Source organism: Castor canadensis, chromosome X, assembly GCF_047511655.1.
Source record: "Castor canadensis chromosome X, mCasCan1.hap1v2, whole genome shotgun sequence".
Taxonomy (NCBI): domain Eukaryota; kingdom Metazoa; phylum Chordata; class Mammalia; order Rodentia; family Castoridae; genus Castor; species Castor canadensis.
Genome location: NC_133405.1, coordinates 35,351,525 through 35,373,049, shown reverse-complemented (window position 1 = coordinate 35,373,049; position 21,525 = coordinate 35,351,525). Strand labels below are relative to the sequence as shown.

Here is a 21,525-nt window from a genome sequence, read left to right as displayed (position 1 = left end):
CTTCTAACATCTACCTAGGCTTCCATTTCACCTGCCTTTGTAAGAAACCTATAGTATTGGTTATCACTCCCCCTGGGTATTCATTCTCTCTCTTATGGTTTTCCTTTTTGGCTTTTAAACATTCTTTAGTATATCTAAAATGATCCTTCATCAACACAATTTACCTATATATCACCACTTTATTTCATGGCTAGATTTCTTCTATTTGTTAATTTCTGAGACAGGGTCTCACTGTGTATCCCAGGTCAGCTTCAAACTATCAATCCTTCTGCCTCAGGCTTCAGAGTGTTGATATTATTAGCATGTATCATTAGGCCTAGCCGTGGCCAGACCTTCACTAAAAAGTTGTATCTGCTGGGCTGGAGGTGTGGCTCAAGTGGCAGAATGCTTGCCTTATGAGTGTGAGAATCTGAGTTCAAACCCCAATACTTCAGGCACTCTACCACTTGAGCTACTCTGTCAGCCTTTTTTTTTTTTTGAGTATTTTCAAGATAGGATCTTGCAAACTATTTGCCAGGGCTAGCTTTGAACCACAATCCTCCTGATCTCTGCTTGGTCAGGTAGCTAGAATTATAGGTGTGAGTCACTGGTACCCAGCAACATTTTGGTTCTTATGGAACAAGAATAATGAACCATGATTTGTTCCTCTCCTTGGTGGGTTACTTAAGACAGAAACTGATATCCATCCCCTTTCAAAAATTCCCAAGAGGTTAATTCAGGATCAAATGTTTAATTTCTCAAAACTAACAGCTATTTAGAAAGTTAATAAACATGCTTAGTGTTGGGCTGAGGGTGTAATTTGGTGGTAGAGGGCATGCTTAGCATGCTTAAGGCCCTGGGTTCTGTCCCCAGCACAATAAATAAATACACTTAGCTTCATACTTGAGTGCTGTTGATATTTATTGACAGCAATACAAAACAAGCTTCGACTAAGAGCTGCTATTAACAGGAACAGATACTGGTGAAGTTTCCTTCCTGGAGAGGGTATGCACTCAAATCATCAGACCTAAGATAAAACAAAGACTGGATTGTCAAGAACCAACCAAGGACTACATTTTCCCTACTAATAGAAAAAAGTGCTAAAGGCAAAATGAGATGTTGAAAAATATCATTGATGCTAAGTTCATGTAAGTAAACAAAAAGGTAGAACTAATCCTAAAATTTTTGGACATAGGATATAGACATAACATGACTATTTAAATTTTTGCATCAAAATTTGTTATATCCTTCACTGTACTTGTACTACAATTACATGAGTGTTGCTTCTACACTACACAAAGTTAACAGTTATCACCAACAATGCAATAGAATTAGATCTGAACAAGACTTCAAAGTAGCTCTGCTCCACCCAAACTAAGAATATTCAATCCAGGACTGATAACAAAAACCTGTTGATTTTAGAACCAACTCTTGTTTTTCTTGTCATACAAAATTAAGTCCTCGCCTGACACTTCCAACCTGCAAATTGCAATGCATATCCTCACCACCATCCTTTTCTGAAACTTTAAATTTAATTTGTAGAAACTGCAAAAACAATGAAATTGTACTTCTAATTCTGAACCTGCAATCTGATTTCTGCTTTGACGCAAAACATACTCCTCTGCAGTGTATCCCACCAGCACAACGACCCCCTTTCTTTCTCTCTATTCCTTTGCCCCGGAGGCACTTCTGGATTGCTTAATGCGTGCTCTTTGGCTGCCTAGACAGTCAGGACACCTGTGACCATTTGGACTTATCACTCCTCTCCTCCTTCTTTTCTATGGCTAATACCACTTTCCTGCTTTCTTTCTATTGCTGAATCTCCAGACTTGGTGCTGTCATCAGGGGGACAGAGTCGATTTCGGCTTCGAGCTCCTGGTTGGTAAAGTTGCATTGCTGGACGATCCTGAAGTAAAATGAAATATGTTCATGTTATAACATTGCTACTAAGCTTTTACATGGGACTTTCAGGTAATATATATTAAAACCAAGTTATACAAGACCAAAAATATGAGTGCATGGTACAGCAAACTGGTCACTTTCTCTCCCTTATCATCAAAGAAAAGCAACCAGGTCTCAAGTATGATCTTACATGCCTAGTGTAAATTCTTGAGAAATCTACTGCCTAATTTTCTTGACTATCTCAAGATGAACTAATTAGCTCTAATTTTTTTAAACTTAGAAACCACAAGCAATTGCCTATCTTTTCTCTCCATCAGCAAATTGACTTTTTTGCTTGTTTTTCATTTTTGAGAAGCGTCTCACTATGTAGCCAAGGCTGGCCTTGAATTGATGATCCTCCTGCCTCAAATTCCTGAGTGCTAGGATTACAGGTTAAGTGCCACCACATCCAATGTAGTAAATTGACTTTAAAATGCACCACCACATAAAAATATGTTTAGGAAAGGCTGGGGATTTAGCTCAGTGGTAGAGTGCTTGCCTAGCAAGGCCCCGGGTTTGATTCCCTAATACTGCAAAAAAAATTAGGAGCAAAAACACAGTAATAAAGAATGAAAACTTTTTTTTGTGGTTCTGGGATTTGAACTCAGGAATTCATGCTTGCTAGGCAGGTGAAAGGATAAAAACTCTTAGGTGGAAACTTCCCTGAAATTATGAAGTCAGCCCTTTTGCCATAAACACTTTTTTTCTTCAGATGGGGGTCTTGCTATGCTGTCCAGGCTTGTCTGAACTCCTGGGCTCAAGCAATCCTCCCACCTCTGCCTCCCTAGTTAGTTGGGACTACAAAAGCAGGCTACTACCTTGCCAGGTGGTTTTTCAATTCAGGTACAACAATCTAACACCCCAGCAGGTGGCACTATTAAATCTCAGCTTCCTAAATAAGCCAAGAAAGTCATGTACCTCAGTTCAAGTAATGTGTTTGGTTTCTGACAGTATGATCCTAGAAAACGTAAATGAGCCTTTTAAAGAATTCACCAAAAAGGGGACTGGAGGTGTGGCTCAAGCAGTAGAGTGCCTGCCTAGCAAGAGCAAAGCTATGAGTTCAAACCCCAGTACCACTACCTCCCCCCAAAAAAAGACCAGAAAGGGGTTGGAGATGTAGCAATAGTAGAACATATGCTTAGCATGCACTAAGCCCTGGGCTCAAGCCCTAGCATCTCCCCCAACCCCCAAAAATTCAACAACAATAAAAATCATATGAGCCTTCCTTAACCTTTCTTTCTGATTTATGAAAGTTAGCCATAAAGAATTACTCTTTTTTTTTTTTTTGTGGTACTGGGGTTTGAACTTGGGGCCTATACCTGGAGCCACTCCATTTTTGTGATGGTTTTTTTTGAGATAGGGTCTTGGAAACTATTTGCCTGGCCTGGCTTTGAACCTCGATCCTCCTGATCTCTGCCTCCTGAGTAGCTAGGATTATAGCCATGAGCCACCAGTGCCCAGCTAAGAATTACTCTTTGTGTGTGTGAGTCGGGGGAATACCGAAGAGGGAACCCAGGGCCTCATGCATGCTAGGCAAGCTCTCCACCACTGAGCTATATCTCAGCTCTAAAGCATTATTCTTAATTGAATAATTTCAGCAAAATATTCCACCACTTTCACAAGGTGGAATGTTAAAACTGGTAAACTCCTGCATAGTACTTAAAGACATAGATGGGGCTCCAATTGTTCAAAGGTGGGACAATTTTACCATCAAGGATAAAAACTGCTAATAACAAATTCAAATGCACTAAAGATTTCTTTTTTTTTTTCAGTACTGGAATTTGAACTCAGGGCCTACACCCTAAGCCAGTCCACCATGCACCCTAAGCCAGTCCACCATCCCTTTTTTGTGATAGGTTTTTTTGAGACAGGGTCTTGTGAACTATTTGCCAGGGTTGGCTTCAAACCTCATCCTCCTGATCTCTGCCTCTTGAGCAGCTAGGATTACAAGTGAGAGCCACCAGTGCCTGGCACAGCACTAACAATTTCTAAATCCATGAGTTCTTAGTGACTAAACAAAACTCAATGATAACTCCTAGATGTTGGTGAGACACCAATCATTCCTGTGAACATTGGTAAATAAAGGGAAAGGATCAAGTATTTATTTTTCCTGATCTGTGTAAACTGCATTTCATGCTAACTGAATAGCAGATAAGAGAAAAATTTTTTGTTTGTTAAGATTGGGTCTCACTATGTATCCTAGGCTGGCCTTGAACTTGTGATCCTCCTTTCTCAGCCTCCCAAGTACTGGGATTACAGGTATATACCACCATGCCTACCTAAAAATTATTACTTATAGAAGAACATCAGCTAATAAATGCAATTGTGGAAAGGCAGAATTTTTGTATAACCATTTCCACCCCTTAATAAAATAATGAATCTAAGCAAGGAGAAAGGCTAATAATTTTTTTATAATAGCTGGATCAGGCTCATAATACTTCAACCTATTGATCAGGTGTTTTTCCAACTTTTTAGTTGTTTTTGAGAAAGGGTCTTGCTATGTAGCCATGGTTCCTCTCAAACTTGTTATGCAGCCCAGGCTGGCCTCAAATTCATGATCCTCCTGCCTCAGCCTCCTGAGTGCTGGGATTATAGACATGTACCACCATGCCTGGTTTTTCCAGCTTTTTAGCTTGAAAAATTTTAATTCTTTTGAAATGTTTTGTAAAATTAGTACAATGAATACCTACCTACCCTTCTCCTAAGACTCATCAAATGTTAACATTTTGTCATTTGCTTTTTCTGTCTCTAATGTATTTGTATGTACATTTTTTTTGACATACTGGGGTTTGAACTCAGGGCTTCATGCTTGCTAGGCAGGCGCTCTACCACTTGAGCTACTCCACCGGCTCTGCATATATATATATTTTTGCATGCATTATTATTTCTGCAGAACAATTTGAGAAGTTGCAGACATTATGACCCTTTCTTTATCCATAAATAGGTAAGCTTGTACATTCTATTATATAACCACAACATAATTGTTATTGATATCATCCTAACACCATAAACAAAAGGACACTCAGGCATCATATGCCTCCTGATGTGAAGCAATAGGAAGTGCAACACTACCTAAAAAGTATTGTTGTCAAGGAATGAGTCTGAGTACATGTAAGCCACTCAATCGTGGGATAGCTGTTTTGTAAATAAGAGTTTGGCACACAGCCATGCTCATTCTTTCTTTTTTCTGGTACTGCTGGGGATGGAACCTAGAGTGTCATACAGGCTAGGCAAGCACTCTACCACTTAGCTACACTCTAAACTCCAAGCTCTTTCTTTTATACACTGCCTATGCCTGCTTTCTTACAGAGTTTAGTGGTTATGACAGGGACTACATAGCCTACAAAGCCTAAAATATTTACCATCTGGTCCTTTATAGAAAAAGTTCATTGATCTCTGCCCTAGATACATCTACTATATTTTTTATTTTTGGTGCTGGGAATTGACCCAGTGCCTCATGCATGCTAAGCATGTGCTCAGCCCCTGAGCTACACCCCCAGGCCTTAACTACTAGTTTTAAAGGAAACACAGAAGATATATGTTAAATGACACCACAGGTATGCAATTTGCCAGAATGTGAGAAGCTCTACAGGACAAACTGGTTTCTGCAACTAATAAATAATAGGAAAACAAAAGAAGGGGGAATTGTTTAAAGAGAATTTAAGAGGATATTTCAAGCAAATACAATTTGTGGGTATTGTTTATATGCTATTTAAAAAGACATTAGTGGGCTGGGGAGTGGCTCATCCCCCCCACCCCCGGTGAGAGCACCTGCCTAGTACTGCCTAGTAAGTGTGAGACCCTGAGTTTAAACCTCAGTACCGCCAAAAAATTCGAATTTGGTATGTGCCAATTAAAAAATTATACATTAAAAAAGGACATTAATGAAGCAACTGGGAAAAATCTGAACTGAATTATTGTTAGGTTTATTGGTGTAAATAGTGGGATTATATTAAGAAAAAGATACTTACCTGGGCACTGGTGGCTCATGCCTGTAATTCTAGCTACTCAGGAGAGTTTTGGTTCGAAGTCAGCCCCAGGCAAATACTTCTCGAGACCCTATCTCAAAAATACTCAACATAATAAAGGGCTGGTGGAGTGGCTAAAGTGGTAGAGCACCTGCTTAGCAAGCATGAGGCCCTGAGTTCAAAACCCAGTACAACCAAAAAAAGACTCTTGGACTGGAGTTATAGTTCAGTGATAGAGTCTTGCACAAGACCCTGGGTTCAATCCCTAGTACCACAAGTGAAATAAAGAAGAGGTTTTCCTCTTTAAAGAAGAGAACATAAGGGGAGGAAGGAGAGTGGGAGAGAGGGATAAGAAGAGAGAGAGAGAGAGAGAGAGAGAGAAAAGAAAATTCTACAATAAACAGTGAGCTAGACCTTTCCTTTACACTTGCAGGAAGAGGAAAAAAATCCTTAGGAAAATGACACATTTAATGAAAAGCAGCACCTTGTTTCTTATGCGGTCTCTCTTAACCACTTCCTCTTTCTTTTCAGTTTTTTCTGCGCTGCTTATTGATTCTGCACCTTCATTCTTCTTTCCTTTATCCCGAAGTGCTTCTTTCTCTTTTTTAATTTCTTCTTCCTTTCTTTTAAAAGCCTTCTCCTTCTCATAGCGCTCCTTTTGCCTACGGCGTTCCTCTTCTTGCCGCTTCAGCCTCTCTCTTTCTCGGAGCATGCGATCCTGGTCTCGTTCGTAATCCCGGTCCCTCTCTCTGTAGTCTCTGCCACTCTCTTCTTCAAGTCTGCATGAAGAAAAAAAAAAGAGTGTACCCTCAAACTCATGTAATCACAAATGCAGGAACAATGTGATTCTAACTTGGCTACTGCAATAAGTGTGCACTTTTAGAGCAGAGTAAAAAGTACTAATGTTTTAGAAAACAACAAAAATAAAAAATCATTCACCCAGATCAAGATACTAGAATACAGAAACTCTTCCTTCTTGTTCCTCTGCCTTACATAAAACAGTGTATCTGAGGCTGGCCTGCCTCAGATTCCCAAGTACTGGTATTACAGGTGTGTGCCAACATGCCAGGCAAATAGTCTATTTTAACTCAGGTATAAGTTCAGGACATAGCATTGAAACTAATACCTATCAATCAAACACACCCAAGACCCCTTGGCTACTGACTGACCTCTTTGGCTTTTCATCTTTCAGTTCAGTATCAGGACGCTTGGGCAGCATACAGCTTTGCCCACTAGCTCTTTCATCAATCAGATTCTCTTTGTCCAGTTTCTTGGGCTTTTCTCTTTTGTCCAATTCTTTTTCATCTCCTTTTTCTGGTTTCTTCAGCAGCTTTAAAGAGAATATGCTTATATTTTTATTTTGTCTTCTGATTCTAGCAAATAAAACAATACACTAAATATTTAAAACTTAAACTCTAGAAGACCCCCGTATCTCTGTAGTCAGTCTTAAAACTTTCAGGTGAACAACTAGTGCACAAGAACAGTAATTACTAAAAGAATGCTACTAAAGTGAAAGTGTTATTCACCCAAAGGAAGTGGTTTAATCACTTTTTGGCAATGGGATCAAGACTCCTTTGGCTTTAAATTGGTCAACCTTTTTTTTTTGTGTGTGTGTGTTTTGAGACAGGATCTCACTATGTAGCCCAGGCTTGCCTAGGACTCATGATCCTCCTGCTTCTGCCTCCTGAATGCTGGGATTATAGGCATGTACCACCACGCCTGGCTATAATAAGTCAACCTTTAAGTGAGCCAATGCATACTTCCAAGTATATTTGTGTAGCAAACCAGAATGTTGATATAACTCAATGGGAAAAATATCCGACAAATTTAAAATGCTAGGCAGATCATTACTGTTGACTGTCTTTATGTATATGTACTGGGAATGACAAATAACCTTGGTCACCAAAGGAGAGATCCATTGCAAGAATAATTTTGCCTTGAGCCTGAGAATAACATATTTATGATGGCACAATTATATTATCATTAGAGATGACTAACAAGAATTATTTGGCATTTGATTCCTTATACAACAGAAGAGTGAAGTTCCATCTCTACTGAGTAGGAAATCTACTCAGTGCCATATATATATGCTCAAAAATGCCATTCTTTCTCACATTACTGCTATAAATCTCTCTTGAATATCCCCACTAAACGTTGGATAGTAAGAGAGATTCTTTGGCAAAATAGAAGAATTTGAAGTCTCAGAGTAAAGGCATCATACAAGGTTCATCTCAGGGTAAAGGCATCATGCATGTCACCAAGCAAAAGGCAAAGCACCACAAGACTTAAGCATAAAGTATTTCAGCACACTGCTAGCCACTGCAAATAGGAATTCAAACTGAAGAAAGGAAGGTGCCATTGTAAAGCGAGAACATATGCAGGTTTCATTGAAAGTGTTCTTATTTCTCTAATGAACATCTGTATTAGAAGCCAAGATGTTCATTATTTTAATAAGAACATTAACGAATGTCTCTAGCATGCCTGGCTCTATCCTCTACCTTGCTGATCATTAGGAATAGCAAGTCAAAATGCTTGTGGCACAGTAGACAGAGACATTGCTAGGAGGAATTAAGATGGGAAAATCCTCTCTCCTTTAAGCCCCTTATCACCAATAATGAGCCTCACAGAGACCCATGGAACCCTACCCACATAAACTGCTGAATTTTCAGGAAGTAAAAGGAGACCCTGCCACCATCTCCGTGAGATGTTCTCTGACTTTCTGAAGTACTAGGTACTAGTACTTCCCCAGGAAGTTCAGTGGAGCAAGGGCTGCTCAAGCCATGCCCTGAGGAGGGAAGCAGCAAAGCTAGGATCTTTCTACAGGTTTTCTTCTCTCTACATGCAATTTGCTGCTCATAGATTCCGAGCTAGATGCAACAAGATAATATGCGAATCACATGAAAGGGAAAAGCACATAATGCATGGAATTTATTCTTGGTCTTCCCACACAGCAGCCAGTTATGAGAGACTTGTAAGAAGATGAGAAAGAGCTATATAGGCCTGGTTGTCCTCTGGCTATATGTTGTTGAAGCTCTGGGTACACAGCAGAGCATTAGGAAGTCATTTGGGCTTCCTTTTAAAGTAGGAATTTAAAATAGCTCAGCTTTTAAGAAGACCCAAGTCAGTCTTAAGGAGTTTCAACAGTTAACACTACCACCACCACCAAAAGGACTTATTAAGCTAAGACCTGTGTGTATGACATGATACTAGGTGCTCTGTATCATGTACTTGGTCCTTACATTTTTCTGATTCACAGCTTGTAACAGAAACCTGTGTACCTGAAGACAGTGGAAAACAAACAGATGAGGCAACTTCATGTATCAATTATGAAGGAAAAGCTGAATAAAACCCCAAATTCATGCGAGCCAGCCCTGAGCCCTCATTTACTAGGAACTGAGAGACTAGTAAACCAAACAGTAAACATTTTCAATGATTAAAAATACCACAGAGCTACACTGAAGAATGGTAGCATCATATAAACTACTTAATCCTTTTAAGTTATCTCAAAATTTAAAAAATAATACTATTAGTATAACAGGAAAGATTTTTATTTGTATACTCCCCGCCCCCAAAAGGACAAAAACAAAATTACTCATCTACAAAGACACAAAATACATGCATAAAGAAATAGATACATGCAGTTTTCAGCAACGTGCAGTCAGTTTCAGTTATTTTCATACCTTAATCTTTGGTTCTTCCTTTATTTTTTCCCTTTCTGGAACTCTTTCTATCTTCTTTAGCTTTTCTATGTCTTTCCGTTTTCGTTTTTCTTCTTCTTTCCACTTTCTTCTCTCTTCTTCTCTTTGTCTTTTTCTTTCTATTTCTCGCCGCCTCCTTTCTTCCCTCTTTTCTTCTCTCATTCTCTAGAAAGAAATATCAGCACAAGTCTTCAAATAATCATCACCAAAAACCTAACCAATTCCAAAAGCATGGTGGGCACCTACTAAACTGGATCACTTTTCCTACCTACTTTCTACAACCTCCTTAACCCCAATCCCAGAAAATAAAAAGAGAGTGAGACCCAGGACTTGCTAAAATCAGTCTTCCACTCTTGTCAGAGGCTCAAAGACAAGCTAAGGACTCTTAGGTTTTCATGGTGAACCCCTGGTCCCACAACTAGTGTGAAGTAGAGTGCCAAAGAGTGAGACCACGGAACCAAATCTTTAAAGAATGATTGTGGGAAAAGCAGCTATTTCTCCTACAGAATCCCTATGCTCTTACAATGTTTATAGAATGTGACTGAATAAAATTAAAGAACTGAGAGAACTATAAAAACAGATTTACCTGCTTGTTTTTCAGGAAGCTCAAAAGTGGGGTTGTTCTTTTAGCTACATAAATGTAAACAGATTATTAATAATACTTATCAACCCCCGGAAACGATTCCACTTTCTGACATTCCCTGCCACCCACCCAAAATGGGGAAACTACATCTCTTAGGCAGAAAGTTCATAATTATATTACCAAAAAATTGCTTTACAGTATTCTATTTCAACAATACAGGCTTAACATGCTTTTTAAAAAGTAAAAAGACCCCCATTAAAACAATAAAACAGTTTTTAAGAGTAATTTCCAGTTGGGGAGAATTAAGTACAATGGACATTCTCTTGTTCTTGTTTTACTGACAGTAGTATAAATTTGTTCAACTGGAAAGAAACTGAGGGAAATGGCTAAAAGTATCCAATCCTTTTGAGCTCATGTTTCCACTTCTGGGAATTTATTCTAAGTAAGTTGCCAGATATGGGTTTATAGCCAGGGCATCCATTATAAAATTGAAGTTTTAGAAGAATATTTAAGTTCATTTTTTTAAAATGTGGAACTGGGGTTTGAACTCAGGGTTTTGCACTTGCAAAGCAGGAGCTTTACCACTCAAGCCACACCTCCAGCCCATTTTTAATCTGGTTATTTCAGAGATGGGGGTCTCACAAACTATTTGCCTGGTCTGGCCTTGAACTGTGATCCTCCCTATCTCAGCCTGCCTAATAGCTAGGTATACAGGCAGAGCCACTGGCACTCAGTTTTAAGTTCATTTTTCAACATTCTAAACAATGCTATTATCCTCATAGCCATTTCTCTGAACACATACTTCTTTCGGATATATTCCTAGGAGTGGAAATCCTGGGTCAAAGACTATGTCCCTATTTAGAGCTGATACAGTAGTCACAACCTACTGAGAATGAGTATCCAAGTTGCAATTTCTCAAGGTTTTTAATTTTGCAGTAACTAATTTTATTTTTTTGATATAGTCAGGTAAAAAATTTTTTGGAAATAACTTATTTCAAAAGTTTACCACTGCCTAAAAATGCCTTAATACTCTTTAAACTTTTTACACTGATATGTTTCTGTGACACTAATCAGGTCACTGAGAATTTGTCCCATCTTATCAATGCATTCTCATAATCTTGTGAGTATTATCATATTATCATTTGTATTTTCAAGTAGAATAAACAATCTCAGAAAATGAAGTGACTTCCCTAAGGTCAAAAGGCTAACAAGTGAGGGTAGTGGGAGACAGACTTAGGTATTCGATGAAAAACCACTGACCTAATTCCTTTTGCCCACTTACCTATTAATTCTCTATTTTTGGCTTCTATTTCCTCTAGTAATGTCTCTGGAGTAGATGTCATTTTCTCATCTGTGGCATAACTCTCCAAAAATTTTCTATATTCTGGATCTAAATAATCATTTAAGGAACCAGAAAATAGAGGCTTTAAACAAAAAAGGAAATATTATCCATGATACTTATTTATCAAAAGATAATTTTCTACTTCAGGGAAGACTTAAAACAAACCACCCACACAAGATAGACTATGTAGGGCTTAATTGGTCATTTACCCTTGATATTCATTATGGAAGTCTGGTGTAACATGAGTGTCAGCAAAAATAAGACACCACACATTAGAACAGACCTACCCAGGTGTTACACAGTTTGCTGTAAAAAGTCACTGCTCCAGTGGTAGAGTGCTTACCTAGTATATTTAGGGCCCTTGGTTCAATCCCCAGTACCACAAAAAGAAAAAGAAAAAGGGAAAAGGTCACTGCTCCTACTAATCCACAGCTATACTTAAGGGAGAGTTATAATTATGGAACCTTCAGAGAGTATTAGGTTTAGCATGTAAGCAGTTCCCTTATGGGTACACCTCACAATAAGTAAACTCAATATAGGAAAATTAGGTGTTCAGAGATAAATTAGAGGAGAAATCCTAGACTCAACACTGGAGATGATGCTAATTCCTGGAGTTCTCTCTTAAACACCTCTGTCATCAAAAAAGGAAATACATCTGAGTCATTATATTGCTTCTATGTACTACTGAGAACATCACTTGATCTAGTCTTCCATATCTAAATGTAGTATCAATAAGCAGCTGTGTTGAGTCTTTACTGATTCATAAAATACCTGTTATAGTAAATGATGGAAGTTCAACTAATCAATTTGATCTAAAATATTGGGGCTAAGACCTTATCCAACATAACAAGTATTATGCAATAGTTTTTCAACATAATGTTAAAGAGATCTCAAATTCCAGTTTTTTAGTTCCTATATTTCTGTTCAACCTAATTACTATGTGTGTAGTTAGCTACATATTCAAAGCCTAAGAAATAGGACTGACCACTTGAACTACTTTATATGAAATTTCTTGGGTATGGAAATTTTACCATCACAGCTTAAACTTTTCTTGAGTAAGATAACAGAAACTAATAATCAAATAAATAATCTTAACAATGGTAAGAGGCCTTAAGGAGCAGTTTTTATAGTTTGAAATGCCAATATCCAAAAGAGCAGAAACTCTATGCAGGAAACCTACCTCCACCTTAATAATTAAGCAAAGCTTCCACTGGAATAAGGTTTCTTAATTAACTTCATTCTGTAAGTTTTCTAAATTAAATACCAAGTTCTAATTAACTCTTGAAAAGGCATTATTAAAAAAAAATGGCACGGGTTTGGGGAGCGTGGCTCAAACAGTAGAGAGCCTGCCTAGTAAGCATGAAGCCCTGAGTTCAAACCCCAGTATTGGAAAAAAAAAAAGAAACATGGCAATAATATTACATAACTAGAGCTATAAGCTATACTGTACCATCATCAATAGTCCCAACTTTGGTATCTCTTTTCTTAGTCTTCCTTTTTGCAGCTTTTTGAAAAGGTGCAAATTCTACTATTGCAGGATATTCCTGACCTGTTTAGAAAAAAAAAATACCACACTTGCTTTAACAAAGAAAATGTCAAAAGTGGACACAAGGGAATCAACTCACTGTTTTATAGTCTACCTTAGATGGCAGTCTTTTGAATAGGGTTTCCCAAATGACATAACACACTGGCACAACTATAATCAACATGCTACTAAAGAAGCCCAAAATTCACATGGATAACATAATTAAATATATGGCACAGCTGGGCGCTGGTGGTTCACACCTGTAATCCTAGCTACTCAGGAGGCAGAGATCAGGAGGATTGAGGTTCCAAGCCAGCTGGGCAAATAGTTTGCGAGACCCTATCTCAAAAAAAACCCATCACAAGAACAGGGCTGGTGGAGTGGCTTAAGGTGAAGGCCCTGAGTTCAAACCCCAGTTCTGCAGAAAAAAAAAAGATATGGTAGAAAGCTGAAGTATGGTGGCACATGCCTGTAATCCCAATTACTGAGAAGGCTGAGATAGGTGGATTGCAGGAGCCCAGAATTTGAGATCAGCCTGGGCAATGTAGCTAATCTAAACAAACAAATAAATGTCAGGGAAGAAAAATACTCATTTAAATTCAGCTTCTAAAATGTATTGATTTGTGAAAAGAAACCTTGTAAATTAATCCTCACTAAAATACATTAGAGCCGGGTGCCAGTGGCTCATGCCTATCTGTAATCCTAGCTACTTGGGAGGCTGAGATCAGGAGGATTGTGGTTCTAGCCTAGCCAGGGCAAATAGTTCATGAGACTCCATCTTCAAAATAAACAGAGGAAAATGGATTGGAGGTGTGGCACCAGCAGCAGAGCGCCTGCTTTGCAAGTGCAAAGCCCTGAGTTCAAACCCCAGTCCCACCAAAAAAAAAAACAAAAAACAAAAAACATTAGCGCTGGGCACCGTGGCTCATTAACCTGTAATTCTAGCTGTTCAGGAGGCAGAGATCAGGAGGATCAAGGTTCACAGCCAGGCCAGGCAAATAGTTTGCTAGACTCTATCTCAAAAATACCCAACACATAAAAGGGCTGAGGAGTGACTCAAGTGGTAGAGTGCCAACTTAGCAAGCATGAGGCCCTAAGCTCAAACCCCAGTATCACACAAAACAAGAAAGAAACCCTTAGAATTAGACAATTTTTTTTGTGGTACTGGGGCTTGAACTCAGGGTCTATGCCTTGAGCCACCCCACCAGCTCCCCCCCCCCTTTTTTTTTCAAGATAGGGTCTTGCAAACTATTATGTCCGGGCTGGCTTCCAACTGCGATCCTCCTATCTCTGCCTTCTGAAAGGCTAGGATTACAGGTGTGAGCCACTGGCACCCAGCAAGAATAGACAAATCTTAAGAGACAGAAAGTAGCTAAGTGGTTGCCCAGACCTGGGGGCGAGGTGTTAATGAAATGACAACTAATGGATATGGAGTTTCTCTTTGGGGTGATGATCATGGTCTAAAATTAGATTGTGGTGATGGTTGTACACTCTGAAGATATGAAAAAAAATCACTGAAACCACTTTAAAAAGGCTAAATTTTATGATATGTGAATTGTATCTCAATAAAGCTGTTATTTTTTAAAAGGTAACTATGTGAGGTGATGGATATGTTAATTAACTTCATTTATGGCAATCATTTCAAATGTACATATATATCAAATTATTACATATAAAATTTAAATATGTATACATTTGTCAGTTATATCTCAATAAAACTAAAAGAAAAACTTGTTGCTGGGTGCTGGTGGCTCACATCTTATTCTAGCTACTCAGAAGGCAGAGATCAAAAGAATCCCAGTTTAAAGCTAGCCTGGGTGAATAGTTCGAGAAACCCTATCTCGAAAATACCCAACACACAAAAAAACCAGGGCTGGCAGAGTGACTCAAGTGGTACAGCATGAGGCCGAGTTCAAATATCCTAATACTGCCAAAAAAAAAAAAAAAAAGAAAAAAAGAAAAAGAAATGAGCAGAAATATTTGTAACATCATATCTGACAAGGGGTAATATTCAGAATATATAAAGAACTCCTATAACTTAACAACGAAAAACAACCCAATTAAAAATGGTCAAAGGACTTGAATAGAAATTTATTTCTCCAATGATACATAAATAGCCAACAAAAATTTCCTTAATTATTAGGAAAATGGAAATCAAAACCACAGTGAGATATCACCTGTTAGAATGGCTACTATCAAAACCAGAGCTGGTGCAGTGGCTTAAGTGGTAGCATGACTACCTAGCAACATGAAGCCCTGAGTTCAAACCCCAGTACCCCCCACCAACAAAACCCCCCCAGAAAATACTAATTGTTGAAAAGGGCATGGAAAAATTAGAACATTTGTGTACTACTAGAAAAAAATGTAAAATGACACCTTTTATGGTAAACAGTATGTTGGTTCCTAAGAAAATTAAAAATAGGGGCTGGGAGTGTAGCTCAGTGATAAAACAGCTGCTTAGCATGCACAAGACCCTTGGATCAATCTGCAACAGCCCCTCTAAAAAAATCTATTAAGCAGGCACCAGTGGCTCACCCCTGTAATCCTAGCTACTCAAGAGGCAGAGATCAGGAAGATCACAGTTTGAAGCCAGCTCAGGCAAATAGTTCTCTAGATCCTATCTCAAGAATACTCAACACGAAAAGGCTGGTGGAGTGGCCCAATTGGCAGAGCGCCTGCCTATCAAGTGTGAGGTCCTGAGTTCAAATCCCACTACTGCCAAAACAAACAAATAAAACAAAACAAAACAAATCCCTACATCAGATATCTGGCACTGAACAATGTCAGATAGTGTATAAAAACACCATATTCTTATCATTGGTATGTACATAGAAAGCAGAATAAAATAAGTAGAATTGGGGCCAGAAGGCCTCACAACATAGTCATGGAGGAAGAATGGTTTTGCAAATCCTAGCGAATGCAAAATTAGATTAGTTGAGTAACTGTAGTATATTTGAGAAGGAACGGAATAGATAAACAAGACTGGAGCAAAGGGAAATTGTGGCAGACAAGCTAAAAAAACAGAAGTGAGGCCAGGCTACAGAGGGCCCTGAACACCATGCTGAGTTTGGACTTTTGATTTTTCTTTCTCACAACTGTTAACTTAATCACCTTTTAAAAAAGTTTAATTTTGGGTTGAGGATGTAGCTCAGTGGTAGACCACTTGCCTAGTATGTGAATCCCTAGCAGCAAACACAAAACACACACACACACACACACACAAATTTCATGGCAACAGAATGAATTATACAGAAATCTAAAAATCCTGTAAGTTAAGAGACAGTGTTTGTCTAAGCATTAGCTGATGATGGGGTTAGCAGAGTGGCTCAAGTAGTAAGAGCACTTGCCTAGCACATGTGAGGCCCTGAGTTCAAACACCAGTACCACAGAAAAAAAAAAAAAGCATTAGCCGATGAGGACATAAAGTGTAAAAGTATGGTTACATCTAGGTTAAAATAAAAGCAATAAACCCCCCCAAAATTGATCAAACTACCACTTGTAAGGGGTAAAAAATGTAAAAATTAAACACAACTCAGATTTCTAGGCTAAATTGGAAATCATTGCTATGTATCAGAATCAAAAAGTTGGAAGGGAAGGCTCGTGGCTTGGCTAAAGCAGTAGAGCACCTGCCTAGCAAATACAAAGCCAAGTTCAAATCCCAATACCTACCACCACCGAAAAAAACCAAAAAACAAAACCACCAAAAAATCCACCATGTATAAAAGTTGGAAAACTAGTTGGTTTGGGTGAATTTATTTATTTATTTAGCTGTAGAGCAAAAACAGCATGTGAGAAGCTCTGGGCTCAATCTCCAGCACCCAAAAAAAAGTTGGACACAGTTGGCAATCCTTTACCTTTTAATCTCTGACAAAGAATTAATTTTCACCAAACTGAAGTAATACGAGAAAACAAAATGAAACAAACAAAAAACCTCTGGCCATTTACTTATGACTATAAAACAACAACAACAAAAGGTGACAAATGGCAAGTCGGACATACTCTGGCTAAATGTTGCAAACAGCATATATTAAATAAAAAGTGAGTTAGGTAGAAATTTGTCTTTATTATAGACTGGAGCATCATAGACACAAAATGGGAGATAAAGTTTGATGTTTTAATTACATATTTTTGTGAGAATGTTAAACAGTATTCCAACTGAGAACTGTTATCGTAAAGGATATTAAATAAGTGTTGTCCTTGAAGTAATGAGAAATATTTAAAACTTGTCACACAAGTTTAAAGTGTTGTTTATCAGTATTGCTGCTGAAACTAAATAATAAAAACAGCAGATCTAATCTAGAGCAAATATGGGTTAATCAAAACACTAGGGCTATGAAAAGTCATATGTCAATGAGAGTGCAATAAGCTTATGAAATGTTTAAAACTCTTTTTGGGAGGTACTGAAGTTTGAACTCAGGGCCTCATGCTCGCTAAGCAGGGGTTCTACCAGTTCAGCCATGCTCCCAGCCTTTTTTTGCTTTAGCTATTTCTTGGATAGGGTTATCTCCTTTTTTGCCAGGGCAGCCTTAAAATATCATCCTCCTGATCTCTGCCTCCTGAGTAGCTGGGTGGGATTACAGGTGTATACCAACATGCCTGGCTACAACTCTTTAAATGTTGCATATTTTATTACCAAGGATTTTAGAAAAGCTTCCTATAAAGGCCAGGAGAAACACTGTGATACACATATTCTCTTAAACATAAAAATTACAAACTCCCCTTCTAGTTCACTTACACAGACTCACCTTTATTGTCAAGGAATACATAGCCATCAAAGCGATCCCTGAACAAAATAATGTCCTCTTGGTTTTTAAAGTTGATGTATGCTCTGGAATACATATGAGGATACAGACTGCAGAGAGAAAAGCAATTATGTAAATGTGCTTACAGATGTCTGGTTGAATTACAAATATGCAGACATTAAGAAGACCACCTCAAAATTAAAACACATTAGTAGGATAAAAAGAATAGAAGAAACCTTTTTCACTTACTCCCCCCACTTTTTTTACCTAGTATCATTAGAAAAAAACTCAAAATAATCATGCTCTGGCATAGGCTGTAGATGTTCCTGAAGCTGTTCCTTGGTCAAAGTGGGAGGTAATCTTCGAATTACCACCTTAAGAAATGAATAAGCAAAATAAATTAGTACAAATCAATTTTCTGTCATACCTGAAAGAATAATGGTTCCTGCTGAAAGATTGGCTTTAAAATATAAAATCACTTATAAAAACTCAGGAGAAAATAGTCCTCTGAAGCTCATTCGTCAAACATAATAGCAATGTGGTAAAAACAAACAAACCCCCCAAAAAACCAACTCTTGGAAATGAGAACTGTCTTTAGTAGGTACAATCTTAGGTTCTGCTCTTAACTAGCAACTCGGCAGTTCACCGGGTTTGTGAAACATTTTCTAGCTTTCATTTTTCAACAGATCTAGTGGCAAACCCCGGCCTTTTGTGGGTGTCACGAAATGTTAATTCAATACTCTCTCTCCCACGTCCGACACACACTAAAGCAAAATCCCTGCTCATTCAGTTTAACGCATACAAAACATTTACCATTATACCCTCAAAATAGGATGCTCCTGATCGGCCCCTCCAAATCATTAATCCCCGTCCCCGCCCCCGCCCCAACTCGTCTACCGCAAACTCCTCCCACCCCGATGTCCCCTTCACTACTTAGTAATTCCCCCAATTAAATTTCATTCCTCATTTTCTCTACCCGCTCCCCTCTCCCATTACCATCTCACAGCTCTGACTTAAAACTCTTTCCCTCAGGAAAATCCCTTTTCCTTATCCCTACCCCAGGGCTTCGCCGGGAGGGGCTTCCCCCGATTTCGGGCGAGCGTATGAGACAGGATAAAACGATTTTCATTCAGGCAGAGGTAGAAAGTGAACCGGGAAGGAAAAGGGTAGCCCCATTCCCAGCCATCCTCCAGGAGCAGCAAACTCGTCCCGCCCTCTCCCAGGCCTTCAGCCGGCCAGGCACCTTGCTCAGAGCCTCTCTCTTATCCCGGTTGCGATCCTGCTTATCGTCCCCTTTGGCGCCTTCTCCTGAAGCCCCACCGCTGCTGCAAGTGGCCCCCTGGGGCGTTAACAGGGTCACTCGCTTCTCCTTAGGCCTATGGTCCTTCTCTTCCTTCATGGCTACAGTTGAGCTCGCTCTTTCGAGCGAGTGCTTAAGCTCAAAGCAGATAAGCCCGGCGCTTCGGCCGCCAGGCAACTGCCTTTGGAGCTCCGCCCCCAACAAACACCCCTAACAATAAGCGGGGCTGCGCGTTCCATTGGGCCCCCAGAGATCTCGCGAGACTTGAGGGCTCCCTGCTTTCCCTCAGTGGAAAGGTTTTCCTACCTGGTCTTTACTTCCCGCCTGCCGAATCCCGCGCAGTCCAATCCCCACATGGCCCAGACTCCCCCGGGGCCCGCCCCTTCACGCGTCATTAGTAACTCCGCCATCTTGACTAGAAGTGATTCTTTTGGGGACTACAAATCCCCGAATACAAAGCGGTTTCTTAGCTTTTGGCCAGGAGTGCTGGAGCCAAAAAAATATCTCAGAGTCCCTGTTTTAAATAAATCGAATCCTTTTATCATGAAAGTTTAGTGTTTTGTTCAGATCAAAAGACAGATTTCCCTTAAACAAACAAAAATGTCATTTTGTTTTTTACAAAAACGGAGAACAGGAAGGCATAACAGGTCCTGTCTTAAGGGTTGGTACCAATGGGAGGGGGGAGGATATAAGGAAAGGGTGTAGGAGGGTGAATATGGTGGAAATATTATTTATACATGTATGAAAATGGAAAAATGAGACCTGTTAAAACTATTCCAGGAATGGAGAGCGGGGATAAAGGAGGATGATGTAGGGAGTGAATTCAACTATGATATGTTGTAAGCACTTTTGTAAGCGTCACAATGTAACCCCAGTACAACAATTAAAAAAAAAAAAAAGGATCCCCAGGGTACTTCGTTTAGTTCTTCTCAGGTGAATTCAGTGTTATCCAAATTTTCCTTACTAGGGGAACAAAATTTTTTTGTACGTGTGATGTTGAGCCAGCTGGTCTTGAACTTGACATCTTCCTGCCTCAGTCTCTAGAATAGACAGCCGTGCACCACTGTGCTTGGGTGTATTTTCTGTAGTTGAATATAAACTATACCTGAAAGGCTTCAGAGTCTCTTTTCTGTGTGTAGATTAGAATTCACAGATAATAAATGCACAAACAACTGACAAACAGCGCCTTGTCTTTTTTGTTTTTTAGTAAAAGAATTCTCTCCTGGTACTGGTGCCTCTCAGCAAGGGGGAAAAAAAGCCCAATTTGATTTGTTGGTAATATCTTCCTTCCCACTTTAAAAACTCTAATTTGATACTATAAATTACCTCAAACTGGAAACAATTCAAATGCTCATCAACAAGTGAATGGATAAGCAATATGTGGTATATTCATTAACTGTAATAAATATAAACAATAAAAATGAATGACTAGCCAGGTGTGATGGAACGTGCTTGTAATCTCAGCACTGGGCAGTGAAGCAGGAGGATCATGAGTTCAAGGCCAACCTGGGCTACATAGTGAGACCCCATTTCAAAAAAATAAAAACCACAAAAAACAAACACCCCCTCCAGCCCCTCAAAAAACTACTGATGTACACATGGACATGAGTGAAAATGAAAAAATCCAGACATAGAATACATACTGTATGGTTCCATTTATTTGAGATTCTAGAAAAGGTAAAACTATAGTAATAGAAGGAAATCAATGGTGACCCAAGGAAAGGATAGGGAAAAAAGATTAGCTGAAAAGGGGCTCCAGAGAACTTTTTGGAATGATTAAAATGTTCTTTATTATAACTGTGGTGGTTGTTGCATAACCTTGCACATTTGTGTAAATTTACTGAACTGTACACTTAAAATCGCCATTTTAATCAGGTGCCAGTGGCTCATGCCTGGAATCCTAACTACTTGGGGAGGCTGACATCTGGCAGATTGCAATTTGAGGTCAGCCAGACAAATATTTTGCTAGACCCCATCTCCAAAATATCCAAAGCAAAATTGACTAGAGGCGTGACTCAAACAATAGCGCACCAGCTTTTCTTTCTTTTTTGAGGGAGGGGAGGTTGGTACTGGGGTGTGAACTCAGGGCCTCATGCTTGCTAGGCAGACACTCTACCACTTGAACCACTCCACCAGTCGTTTTGTGTTGGGTATTTTTGAGATAGGGTCTCGAAAACGATGTGCCAGTGCTAGCTTCAAATCACAATCCTCCTGATCTCTGCCTCCTGAGTGGCTAGGATTATAGACGTGAGCCACCAGTGCCTGCCTGAGCAATTACTTTGCAAGTGTGAAGACCTGAGTACAAATCCCAGTCCCACAAAAAAATGGGCATATTATTTTATGTAAATGCTACCTCAATAACGCTCAACCCCACAAATTTTTTTTAAAAATTGCCCCAAATGAAAGAGCATTTGCATTACGTTAAATCTAAGACACCACTGAATGTA

At 39.2% G+C, this 21,525-nt stretch overlaps 1 protein-coding gene across 2 annotated transcripts; it reads right to left on the bottom strand.

The window, feature by feature from the left end:
• Positions 1–882: 882 nt before the first annotated feature.
• Positions 883–19,304, bottom strand: Upf3b (UPF3B regulator of nonsense mediated mRNA decay). 2 transcript variants are annotated; one of them, XM_074062305.1, is made up of 11 exons: positions 19,022–19,304; positions 18,046–18,152; positions 17,782–17,888; positions 12,962–13,060; positions 11,452–11,559; positions 10,173–10,216; positions 9,569–9,751; positions 9,128–9,166; positions 7,058–7,218; positions 6,373–6,667; positions 883–1,885 (listed from the first exon to the last, which is right to left on the bottom strand). In XM_074062305.1, the coding sequence occupies exons 1-11, from the start codon at positions 19,175–19,177 to the stop codon at positions 1,736–1,738; spliced, it is 1,449 nt and encodes a 482-aa protein (XP_073918406.1). In that variant the 5' UTR covers positions 19,178–19,304; the 3' UTR covers positions 883–1,735. The 2 variants fall into 2 exon arrangements, with proteins under 2 accessions (XP_073918406.1, XP_020012637.1); XM_020157048.2 differs by lacking the exon at positions 9,128–9,166 and having other exon boundaries at positions 19,022–19,303.
• Between the last annotated feature and the right edge of the window lie 2,221 nt (positions 19,305–21,525).